This window comes from Pituophis catenifer, unplaced genomic scaffold (genome assembly GCF_029215685.1).
Source record: "Pituophis catenifer annectens isolate HBS135680 unplaced genomic scaffold, rPitCat1.0.hap2 SCAF_10, whole genome shotgun sequence".
Classification (NCBI taxonomy): domain Eukaryota; kingdom Metazoa; phylum Chordata; class Lepidosauria; order Squamata; family Colubridae; genus Pituophis; species Pituophis catenifer.
The window spans coordinates 25,891,018-25,904,108 of record NW_027256890.1 but is presented as its reverse complement, the minus strand read 5'-3'; the positions used below and the strand labels follow the sequence as shown (position 1 = coordinate 25,904,108).

The 13,091-nt window shown below is 43.8% G+C and overlaps 1 protein-coding gene across 1 annotated transcript in view; it reads right to left on the bottom strand.

The window, feature by feature from the left end:
* The window catches only part of SLC3A2 (solute carrier family 3 member 2), a 15,527-nt gene extending 4,273 nt beyond the window's left edge, over positions 1–11,254 (bottom strand). The window contains 6 exon segments of the mRNA XM_070950328.1: positions 170–234; positions 455–523; positions 1,548–1,648; positions 3,900–4,073; positions 9,901–10,344; positions 11,181–11,254. Coding sequence (XP_070806429.1) covers positions 170–234; positions 455–523; positions 1,548–1,648; positions 3,900–4,073; positions 9,901–10,336 — 845 coding nt within the window. The 5' untranslated portion in view covers positions 10,337–10,344; positions 11,181–11,254.
* Positions 11,255–13,091: the final 1,837 nt, after the last annotated feature.

Here is a 13,091-nt window from a genome sequence, read left to right as displayed (position 1 = left end):
GAAAGAAGGAAGATGGAAGGAAAGGAAAGGAAGGGAGGGAAGAAGGAAAGAAAGAAAGAAAGAAAGAAAGAAAGAAAGAAAGAAAGAAAGAAAGAAAGAAGAAAGAAAGAAAGAAAGAAAGAAAGAAAAGTAAGACAGTTTGTTAAGAAAGGAGCCTGTTTTTACTCACCTGGCCTGATCGTCAACGCTCTCTTGTTCCGTAATGTTCTTCCACTCGCTCAAGAGTTGGGAATCCTGTCGGATAAACGGGATCGAGAGGTGTTGGTTGAGACTGGAGCCCCCCTCAAAAAAAGTTTTAGCACCCCTACTTTCTTCTTCTTGCAAGGGGTCCCCCTTCCCCTCCAAAAAAAGAAATTAAAAGGGACAGCAGTCAGGTCCAGGCTAAATAACCCCCCCCACCCCCCCTTTGCTAAAGTCTGATACCAGATGGAAAGGGAGACGAGGATCTGCTTACATTTAAATGCTCGACGCTTCCGATCTGGATTCCAGACACACCTTCCCTCAGCCAAAACTGGATTGCTTCCTGTAGGGTGGACAGGCAAGAAGAGAACGAGACAAGTTAATAGTCCTCAGTGATCCCCCGCCAAGACGCTCCCTCAACCTAGCCGTGACTGCAAGGTGGTTGATCAGCGAGTCGGGCCTGATTTTGCGACCTTTTTGGACACGGTCGTTAAGCGGGCCACGGCGGTTCTTAAAGTGAATCACATGGCCTTTTAGCAAATTTGGCTTCCCTCACGGACTTGGCTTGCAGAAGCCGGGTTGGGAAGGTCAAAAAACGGTAATCGCGGGATCCCAAAATGCTACAACCGTTGTAAATTCATATTGGTTGCCAAGTGTCCAGATTTTGATCCCAGTGGGGGATACTGTGATGTCATAACTATGAGGACCGGTCATAAGTCACACTTTTAGTCACTAAAGGAGCGGTTGTAAATGCAAGGCTACTTGTAAACTGCACATTCCCTGATTAAAAGTAAAGGTAAAGGTTCCCCTCGGACATACGTGCTAGTCGTTCCCGACTCTAGGGGGCGGTGCTCATCTCCGTTTCAAAGCCGAAGAGACAGCGCTGTCCTAAGACGTCTCCGTGGTCATGTGGCCGGCATGATTCAATGCCAAAGGCGCACGGAAAACGCTGCTCCCTTCCCACCAAAGGTGGTCCCTATTTTTCTACTTGCATTTTTTACATGCTTTTGAACTGCTAGGTTGGCCGAAGCTGGGACAAGTCATGGGAGCTCACCCCGTTACGCGGCATCAGGGATTCGAACCGCTGAACTGCCGACCCTTTCGGTCGACAAGCTCAGCGTCTTAGCCACTGAGCCACCGCATCCCCTACCCCGATTAGATCCTCCTAATATATTTATATTTATTTTATAAGGCTTAATGAATGCTCTTGCTAGCTCTTATATTTGAGGCTGATTTTTAACCGTGTTATTGCTTGAATTTACCTCTGTTCGTCTTTTGGCTGTATTGTTTAAGTTATTAAAAGGGACTTAATTGTTTTTAAATTTTTATATTTGTAAAGAGAGAGGGCACTCTTTTCCTTCACTTACTTTCATTTTGTTCTGGAAATCACCCTCAAGCCATACATCTCGGCTAAACCAGGGTAACTGGCCATGATAGTTAGGGGTCAGATCCAGGATAACCTTCAAATCTGAAAAGGGAAACACGTCACATCACAACACATCATTCCATAAAACTCTTAACTCAGGTCGCCCCCGGCTTAACGTCCTGAACTGAGCCCCAAATTTCTGTCGTTATGTGAGAGCTGTTAAGTGAATCACCTCAGTTGTTAAAAGTTAGGGACAGGGTTGTTAAGTGAAGCCGGCTTCCTCATTGACTTTGCTTGTGAGGAGGTCGCAAAAGGGGACGTGACATCCGTCATAAATACGAGTCAGTGGCCAAGCGTCTCAATTTTGATCCCGTGATGATGCAAATGGCCGTAAACGTGAAAAATAGTCCAGAGGCCTGCAGGTGTGAGGAAAAGTCACACCTTATTCGATTGTTGTTTTAAACTTTTATTTCCAGCAGATTTTGGAAATAAAGAGCCAAAACAGAAATAAGATTCTGGGTTGAAATCTAAACCTACATAATACTAGGATGAGTCAAATCGACAAAGCATTGTTTAAAGGGTGTTTAAATTAAATTAAATTAATATTTACACAACCTTAGTTGTGAAATACATAGGCCCTGCACTTCCTTGTTTGTTCACCGTCTTCAAAACCTAGAAAACATCTGAGGCTGATTTGAGAAACAATGCGGACAACGGGAAGGGAATGAAAGAGGAGTATTTTTGCAAAAGAAGCGCCATCTCCAAAATATTCTTCCTTCTTTTGGCAAAAAAATAATAATATTGTTTTATTGCGCTGTCTAAGGCACAAAACAAACGCTATTTGGGCACAGTGATACATAAACAGTATTAACTGGAGTTTATTATCCTTATTAGCGTTCTTTGCACAGTCAGCCTGATGTTTCAACATCATCATCAGCATTATTATTACTGTTATTATTATTGATTTAATCTTCAATTTGATTCACAGTCTGGGGCTGGTAAAAACTTAACAGTTCAAGTTCTAACCAAGGACGTTACTGCTATTATTATTACTATTTTTGCATATATTTTTTTACGTGCTTTCAAACTGCTAGGTTGGCAGAAGCTGGGACAAGGAACGGGAGCTCATCCCGTTACGCAGCACTAGGGACTCGAACCGCTGAACTGCCGACCTTTCGATCGACAAGCTCAGTGTCTTAGCCACTGCGTCCCCTTATATACACACACATATATAGGTCTTTGGTTATTCGGGTTTTCTCCCGCGTAAAATTGGAGGTGTCTTGGCAACGTTTCGACGAAGTCTCATTCGTCATCTTCAGGCTGGTGTTTTCGGCTTCGTGCTTCTAGGAGCAATGTACAAAGCCGAAAACACCAGCCTGAGGATGACGAATGAGACTTCGTCGAAACGTTGCCAAGACACCTCCAATTTTACGCGGGAGAAAACCTGAATAACCAAAGATCTACATACAAACACCCGCGAAAACCTCAGAAAACACACATATATACATACATACATACATACATACATACATACATATATATATATATATATATATATATATATATATATATATATATATGTAGGTCTTTGGTTATTCGGGTCTTCTCCCACGTAAAATTGGAAGTGTCTTGGCGACGTTTCGACAAAGTCTCATTCGTCATCTTCAGGCTGGTGTTCTTGGCTTCGTGCTTCCAGGAGCAATGTGAGATCTCAGCTGTCTCTTCCTTTTAACTGCTAGTGGGGGTGTGAGCTGATTGGGTGGGGACTTGGCTGTGTTCTGATTGGGTGGAGGTGTGTTCTGATTGGTTAGGGGCTTGGCTGTGCTCTGATTGGCTGGGGGGTTGGTTGTGCTCTGATTGGCTGGGGGTGTGTTCTGTTTGGGTGGGGGCTTGGTTGTGCTCAGCTTAGTCTGAGTTGCAGGGGGATTTGAGCTGGTGAGCTGCGTTGTTGTTGTTTGGCTTCGTGTTTGTGGCCGTGCGAGCTCTTCATGGTGGGTGTCAGTCTGCTTCATGTATGGATTGGAGGGGTTTAAAGTGGCTAATGATGCAGCTGCGGTCTGGCTTCTGGTCCTTGGTCGTGGCTCATTATCAGTGTGGGTTTGAGTCTGCTTTCTGCGTGGATGTGTGGTGGTGACATCCGGTGTGGCTCTCGTGAGTGTGGGTCTGGTGTCATTCGTCGTGTTAGGGACTCGTTTGTCAATAAGGGCGGGTTTCCAAATGGCTGGTAGGCGGGAGGTATCGTCTCGTTTGTTCACTGATAATGAGCCACGACCAAGGACGTTTATATATATATAAACACATCATTAAATACATTATTACATGCATGTATTGAAATATATTTTTCCCCACTTACTTTTTTTCTTGGCAGCTTGTAAAACATCTCGGAAATCTTGCAAAGTGCCCAGATTTTTGTCAACGTCTTGGAGGTTGGTATTGTACGGCTGATCCTCAGGATTCACGTGAAGAGGCCCGATGACAAAGCCTTTGACCTTCAGAGTACTTAAATAATTCATCCTCTCTTTCACCCCTAAAAAAAAAAATAGAGGGGAAAAAAAAATAAAAATAAACCAAGTTTACCAGAATGCAGGGAGGAAAAAAAACCCACATTTTTTTTAGGCCTCTCAAAGCAACTCTCCTGAAAATCTCTAATAAAATCCACGTGGACCATTTCCCGAAAATAGACAGGAGAGATTCAATGGGAGGAGTCAATACAGGCGGTCCTTGACTTACAACCGTTCCGTTTAGCGACCGCCGAAAGTTACCACAGAGCTCACTGAAAAAAAGTGACTTACGCTTGATCCTCGTACTTATGACCGTCACAGCACGCTCACGTGATCAAAATTCAGAGGCTTGGCAACTGACTCGTACTTACGACAGTAGTGGTGTCCCGGAGGTTACGTGATCCCCTTTTGCGACGAGCAAAATGGGGGACGAGCAATGGGGGAAGCCAAATTCACTTAACAACTGCAGGGGTTCACTTCACGGTGGTCAGAAAAGTCGTAAAGTGGGGCAAAGCTCACTTAGCAAAACGTTCTCGCTTAACAACAGAAATTTTGGAGCTCAATTGTGGTCCTAAGTCGAGAACCATCTGTAAAACTCAAGTTTCATCCAGATCTGGCAGAGAACAAATCTTACCGTAGTTCCTGGCCAGCATCCCAGATTGTGTTGTGCAAACTGCGTGCAAAACATCCGTGCCTAACATTGGCTAACCTTTGCTCGAGGTTACACATTGCCAGTCTGAATGAGCAATTGTGTTTTTCTTTTCTTTTTTAATCGTTTAACTTGCTCCGTTGAACCGTTTCCTGGCTGCCGTGATCCGCGTTTAATCCAAAAGGTAACGAGGCGGAGAATTTATTCAGCCAGCCAACTCGCGTTCGCTTCAACGGCCACCAAAGAAGAGATTTCTTGGTGTTTTGGGGTTTTTTTTTTTTTTCCTATTTCTCTCCTGGCTCTCTCTATAAATTTTTGCCCTCCTTCTCTGCGTTCCCCAGCAAACCTGCCCCCAACAAATTTGTGGGAGGAATTGTGGAGTGTTTAAACTTTGGATCCATCAAGGATTTGTTAAACCAGAGGGGGGGGGGGAATTAAATTTGTAATGGAAAGAAACCAGAATAGAGTAGAGTAGAGTAGAGTAGAGTAGAAAATAGAATAGAACAGAACAGAACAGAACAGAACAGAACAGAACAGAATAGAATAGAATTAGAGCAGAATAGAGTAGAGTAGAGTAGAATAGAAAATAGAATAGAAAATAGAATAGAATAGAATAGAATAGAATAGAATAGAATAGAATGGAATGGAATGGAATGGAATGGAATGGAATGGAATGGAATGGAACGGAATGGAGTAGAATAGGAAGTAGAGAATAGAATATAGAATTGAGAATATAGAATGGAATGGAATGGAATGGAATAGAATGGAATGGAATAGAATAGAATAGGAAGTAGAGAGTAGAATAAAATATAGAATTGAGAATATAGAATAAAATAGAATGGAATGGAATGGAATGGAATAGAATGGAATGGAATAGAGTAGAGTAGAATAGGAAGTAGAGAATAGAATAAAATATAGAATTGAGAAAATAGAATAGAATAGAATGGAATGGAATAGAGTAGAATAGGAAGTAGAGAATAGAATAAAATATAGAATTGAGAAAATAGAATAGAATGGAATGGAATGGAATGGAATAGAGTAGAATAGGAAGTAGAGAATAGAATAAAATATAGAACTGAGAATATAAAATAAAATAGAATGGAATGGAATGGACTAGAATAGAATGGAATGGAATAGAGTAGAATAGGAAGTAGAGAATAGAATAAAATATAGAATTGAGAAAATAGAATAGAATAGAATAGAATAGAATAGAATAGAATAGAATAGAATAGAATAGAATAGAATAGGAATTCTATATTGGCCAAGTGTGATTGGACACACAAGGAATTTGTTAAAGGAATTAAAAAGAGATTCTTGCATTCTTATCCTTTGCAAGTTCACTCTTTCAGGAAAACATTCACCCCCATCTCATTCCTCAAGAGCATACAGGTAGCCCTCCACTTACGACCACAACTGAGTCCCCAACATTTCTGTCGTTAAGTGAGACATGCCCTATTTTACGATTTTTTGTTTGTTTGTTTGTTTCATGTCGTGCTGGTGAAGTGAATCATGGTAGTTCTTAAGTTAGTGACACGGTCGTTGAAGTGAATCCGGTTTTCCCCTGGACTTCGCTTGTTAGAAGGTCGCAAAAGGGGACACCGCAACCGTTATTAATAGGAGTCCGTTGCTATGATGAGGCCATTGGGGATGCTGCCATGGTCTTCTTAGGCGTGAAAAATAAGTCATAAGTCACATTTTTCAGAGCTGAAGTCGTAACAGCAAATGGTCACCAAACAAATGTTTGTAAAAGGCAAGGAGTGACCGTCCTTTAATTGGGGACTATATGAGCAGGTGAGGGAAAACAACAAAAAAAAATTTTTTTAGAGCTACAAAGGAGACACAGTGAGAACCTCATGAGGAAAAGACAGGAAAACAGAATTGCATAAACCAATTTTTCCCAGCATCTGTAATTTAAGCTGGCTTGTTGCAAATTGCTTGAGCGTAGATTGCACAAATCACTGGCGGGGGATTTTTTTTTTTTAATGCAGCTGCAAATTACCACCTTTGGAGGGCGCCTCAGAGAGAGAATTTGCACCCTGGAGTAGGGGATTGGACTAGATGACCTCCCGGAACCCCACCGACCTTAACTTTTCGGTAAATGGCCCAGCTCTTGGGAAAAAAAAAAATGCATCGATCCAGACTCGGTGCCCCAAATCTCAACCATGTTCCTTTTCCGTCCTCCAAGTCAAAATATCTACTGTATGACTAGGGCTATTAAATCAAGTTTGGACTGGTTAAAACTTGGCATTCGGCGTTGGGCGTGGCATCCGTCATCCCAAACGCCTCCGCTTCAAAACCCACACAAGTCCTGACCCAATATGGGTCAGTGGTTAAGGAGCTCGGGGCAAAATGCGTGGGCAAAGCATCAACCGTTGTTTATTCTCACAGCCCTGCCCTACCTCGCAAGGTTGTTGTTTGTGGGCGTCCAATGGGGACAAGAGGCATCCCGTTTCCTTGTTTTTGTGGTGAACTTCTTACGCCCAGGGTCAAACCTTTGCAACACAGGCAACAAGGCTGCTCTACTTTACTAGGATGTTACAAAGAAGCTTAATTTAAAACAACAACTCAAGTTTCTGGTCCTCAAGCCAGGCTAGAAAAAATATGCGGGCAATGAGCTGCTTTTACTGTGGAGTTGAAGTAAAATATATAAGCTTGTTAAGACTTAATGAGTAATTTTATTTTTCATGCCACGGTTTTGCCTGAATTCTCCTTACCGTGGAATATTTCTCTTTCGGAAGGTTAAAAATCTACAAAGTCAGGGATGCCACCAGAGGGCGAGGGGAAACCTCCAGAGAAACTGACTAGTCCCTGCACAGAATCAACAACTGTTTGTAGAGTTTCACAACATCAGAGCAAATTCCCCCAAAAAGTTGGGCCAAGGGTCAAAGGACACCAATCCAGCAGAAAAGAGTCTGAAAAAATTCCAGGAAGGAAGGAAGGAAGGAAGGAAGGAAGGAAGGAAGGAAGGAAGGAAGGAAGGAAGGAAGGAAGGAAGGAAGACAATGTAAAATAAAAGACAGAAAGAAAGATGAAAGAGAAAGACCATGAAACAAAGAAAGACAAATAAAAGAAAGAAAGCCAAGATAGAACGACAGACAGACAGAAAGGCAAAGAAGGAAAGAAAAAAGTGGATGAAATTTTTTCTTTCATCTGCTTTTTTCTTTCCTTCTTTGCCTTTCTGTCTGCCTGTCGTTCTATCTTGGCTTTGAATGGAATGAATGGAAGAAAAAAGAAGAAAAGGAATGAAAAACAAGAGGAAAGGCAGGAAGCCAATGAACGGGAGAAAGAAAAAGAACAAAAGGAACGAGGAAAAAAAAGAGGAAAAGCAGGAAGCCAATGAATGGGAGAAAGAAAAAGAAAGGAAGGAAAGGAAGGAAGAATGAAAGAAAAGAGATGGAAGACAGAATGGAAGAAAAAAAAAGAAAGGAATGAGAAAAAAGAGGAAAAGCAGAAAGCCAATGAATGGGAGGGAAAGAAAAAGAAAGAAAGGAACGAGAGGAAAGGAAGAATGAAAGAGGAAAAAAAAAAGGGAAGAAAGGAAAGAAACGTGGGAAGAAGAAAAAAGCCTCAGAGACAGTCCTTCAACCCAACCAACCGGGAGCTGAGTCAGCTTTTCAGCTGACGTCAAGAGCTGATGAAACCCTAGTCAGCAATTACTCAGGAAGCCCAAACCAGCTAAAACTGGCTTTTGGGGACAGGACGGCCCGGCCGGCATGGCTTCCCTTCAAGTTGGAACAGGGCGATCTCCCCCCCCCCCCGCCATCCCAGCCCCCCCCCCCTCACCCAGCAGTGGCCACTCTCCAAATGACCCATAAAGGCTGCTGAGTCCCCTTCGGAGGGTCTCCAGGTTCGCTTTTTTTAAAATCCATTTGATTTGTCTGGCTTTCAGATTCTGGAGCAGGCTGGTTTATATATATATATATTATATCTCTATCTATCTATCTATCTATCTATCTATCTATCTATCTATGTATCTATCTATCTATCTATCTAGTGGATATAAATCCATATATAAAGTGGATTTTTAAAAAAATCCACTTGATTTGTCTGGCTCCTAGATTCTGGAGCAGGCTGGTTTATATATATATATATTATATATCTCTATCTATCTATCTATCTATCTATCTATCTATCTATCTATCTATCTAGTGGATATAAATCCATATATAAAGTGGATTTTTAAAAAAATCCACTTGATTTGTCTGGCTCCTAGATTCTGGAGCAGGCTGGTTTATATATATATATTATATATCTCTATCTATCTATCTATCTATCTATCTATCTATCTATCTATCTATCTATCTCTCTATCTATCTATCTAGTGGATATAAATCCATATATAAAGTATCTTTTTAAAAAAATCCACTTGATTTGTCTGGCTCCTAGATTCTGGAGCAGGCTGGTTTATATATATATTATCTATCTATCTATCTATCTATCTATCTATCTATCTATCTATCTATCTATCTAGTGGATATAAATCCATATATAAAGTGGATTTTTAAAAAATCCACTTGATTTGTCTGGCTCTCAGATTCTGGAGCAGGCTGGTATATATAATAGTTTATACATATATATATATATATATATGTATAGTTAATATTTCAGGTTTCTTCCCATGTAATTGTGGATATATCCCTAAAAGGGTAGATATATATACATATATGTATATGTATCTCTCTCTCTCTCTCTCTCTCTCTCTCTCTCTCTCTCTAAACCAGCCTGCTCCAGAATCTAGGAACAAGACTAATCAAGGTTTTTTTTTTTTTAAAAAAATCCACTTTATATATGGATTTATATCCGCTTGATATATAAATATATTGGGGAGTGGGAGAAAGGAGGGCTCCAAGATCATGAAGAAGAAGAGCTTGAGCAGATCTAATGTCACGAGTAGGGGAAGGGGGAAGCACCCCAAAGAGTAACCCCAACATTAAATCGCCATTCAAAGTTAGGGAGAGCCCTCCATCTGAGAGCCAAACCTTGGCTTGATTAGATGTTATTAGAAAGGCCGTTTGGAAAAAAGATCCCGGAGGCTCTTTCGTGACTTCCAAGCAAGGAGATCCCTTTTGCTATAACCTGGATGGATCCCCCCCTCCCGCCCACCCCCAACCCCAGGAAGCAAAACCCGGAGAGAGCTAGAGAGAGAGAGACAATCTGGGATTCCTTGGCACCGCAATGCCCATCAGCCTCAGCCCCAAACTCACCCGCCAGGTCGCCTGTGCCATCGCTGCCCGAATCTTGGAAGCCTTCCACCTGCAGGATCCGGTAGATCCCACCTTTCTGCCACCAGTCCTGCTTGGGGAGCTCCTTGCAACGAGGCGCCTGGACGATGATGACGACGGCTCCCGCTAGCATGCCCAGCCAGCCCAGCCAGAAGAGGATCAGAAGTGCCCAGCGAGTCCGGACCCAGCCGGGGGTGCCGGCAACCTGGAGTAGCTGCTCTTTAGACAAGCCGGTGAATTTGGCGGCCATCTCGGCCTCTTCTTCCTCCTCCTCCATCTTCACCTTCACCACTCCGTTCTTCTCGCCCAGGCTGCCTGGCGAGCTGGCCAGGGGTGAAGAGGCATTCATGGGCTGCTTTTCGGGGTCCATCTCGTTCAGCTCCACGTCCTTCATGTCCACTTCTGGGGTCACACTCATGCTGTCACCTGAGGAAGGGAGGCCAAGAAGTTAGGGTTTTTTTTTTTTTTTTTTGGAGAGCCTGAGAAGCTAGTTTTCTGAGTGCGGGGAGAGCCTTAAAACTCATTTCTCACTGAGGGAAGACCTCACGCTAAGGCGAGATGGAGCAATGTCGATCTCTAGACCTTTTTCAGAGGCTGAGAAGATATTCTTCTCCCTGGGAAGAAAACCCTGAGAAGCTAGTTTTCTAAGTGCGGGGAGAGCCTTAAAACTCATTTCTCACTGAGGGAAGACCGCACGCTAAGGCGAGATGGAGCAATGTCGATCTCTAGACCTTTTTCAGAGGCTGAGAAGATATTCTTCTCCCTGGGAAGAAAGAAAACCCTGAGAAGCTAGTTTTCTGAGTGAGGGGAAGAGCCTTAAAAACTAGACCTTGGGAAGACTTTGGGTTAAGGAAAGGTGGAACAAACGCTACTTTCTAAACCTTTTCAGAGTTGGTACCTTGCCCCCCCCCACACACCCCCAAAAAAGCTGGGCTTTGACCACAAATCCCATCCTCCAAGGGGATGGGGAAGATGGGCTGAGGAACCCCAAGTGGCAACCTTCTCCCAGCCCCGGTGGGGTTTCAAAGCGATCTGTTTTTTTGTTTTGTTTTTTTCAAGGTGGCTTTTTAAAAAAAAATTTATAGGTGAAGGGATTTGGGGAGGGGGGGGGCGCCCCTACTACACCTCCCATCATCCCCGGTCAACCCCCCCCCAAAAAAAGAAGAAGAAGAAGAAGAAGAAGAAGAAGAAGAAGAAGAAGAAGAAGAAGAAGAAGAAGAAGAAGAAGAAGAGACCAGCTCGCCCGTTTCCAAGAGCTCTACCTGGGAACAAAGCGGGCGCCGAGCTGCTTCGATCTGCAGATCCGCGTTGGAATCCGGTTAGATCCGATCTGGGAACCCGATCGCGCCGGCCGGCAGCTCAAGTAGAAGCCTAGAGAGAGCCTCCGCCCTCCGCGATCCGCCTCCCGGGCTCCCTTAAGGTGGATCGGAGCTCCGCCGGCTCAGCCTCTTTCCCACCTTCAGCCAGCCCAGGTAGGAGGATGGGAGGCCAGTAGATTCCCAGGTAGACTGCCATTGGATGGGGAGGTTCTACCAGACTCCTTAGCCAGCCCCCCCCCAAGACACCAGGAATCGCTGGTGGGGTTTTTTTGGGGGGGGTGCAATTGCCAACCGCGTTGGCCTTTGACCAAGGGGGCCCAAAACGTTGGTGTTTGGTTCCCTGGGCAAAGGTAGACTGCCCCTAGACGTGGAGGCTTGATCTCAAAAGAGACAGATCTAGCCCCAGAATGAACATCTTCCATTCCTTTTGGGGGGTGGGGGGGCCGATGGGCGAAGTGGGGTGACTCGCCTGCCCGTAGCTTCAACCCATGGCAGAGAATAATAATAATACCCACTCCCACCGACGGCTAGCTGGGAACTTTGGATATTGTAGTCCCCCCCCCCCCGGGGGCAATCGATGGGATGGGGAGGCGCTTTAAGGGTTGAAAAACCGGGGGTCTCCAAACTTGGTGACTTGAAGACTTGTGGGCCTTCAACTCCCAGAATTCCCCAGTCAACTTGGCAACTTTTTAAAGACTTGCCGGACTTCAATACCCAGAATTCCCCAGCCAGCCGGCTGGCTGGGGAATTCTGGGAATTGAAATCCGGCAAGTCTTTTAAAAAGTTGCCAAGTTTGGAGAGCCCTGTATTTTTTTATTTTTTTTAAAAAGCTTTGCCAAATGTCTTAAAACAGCTTTCCTCTTTATTCTGATTATTCATTTCGATGTTTCAATATCCTGCTTTATTTTTCTATGCTCTGCTGGTTGGGGACCTTTTAAATAAATAATAATAATAATAAAAAAAACTGGAATAATTTTTAACCCTTGGATAAAAAGCTAACTTTAAATGTGGGTTTAATGGCCTTTAATGAGCAGGTGATAACTTTCACGGGATTTAGGAATTTCCCTTTTCTGGCACATTCAAAATGACAGCTCCGTGAAGCTTGAAGATGGATAGGCTGGGGCCACTGAAAAAGTCTTGCTGGGCCCAGGGAAACTCTGGTTTAATGGTTAAACCAGAGTTTAATGATTGGCAGCCAAGAAAGTCTTCCGTGAGACTTCAGATATACTGCAGATCTGCTGTAGACTATAGATTAGAGGAAGGTTTCTTGACCTTAGTAACTTTAAGGTGAGTGGATGCTGGGGAATTCTGGGAGTCGAAGTCCATCCATCTTAAAGAACACTGACTGGGGAATTCTGGGAGTTGAGGTCCACCCACCTTAAAGCATGCTGGCTGGGGAATTATGGGAGTTGAAGTCCACCCATCTTAAAGCATGCTGGCTGGGGGATTCTGGGAGTTGAGGTCCACCCATCTTAAAGCCTGCTTTGTGGGGGATTCTAGGAGTTGAAGCCCACCCGTCTTAAAGCATGCTGGCTGGGGAATTATGGGGGTTGAAGTCCATTCATCTTAAAAGATGCTAGCTGGGGAATTCTGGGAGTGGAGGTCCACCCATCTTAAAGAACACTGACTGGGGAATTATGGGGGTTGAAGTCCACTCATCTTAAAGCATGCTGGCTGGGGAATTATGGGAGTTGAAGTCCACCCATCTTAAAGCATGCTGGCTGGGGGATTCTGGGAGTTGAGGTCCACCCATCTTAAAGCCTGCTTTGTGGGGGATTCTGGGAGTTGAAGCCCACCCGTCTTAAAGCATGCTGGCTGGGGAATTATGGGGGTTGAAGTCCATTCATCTTAAAA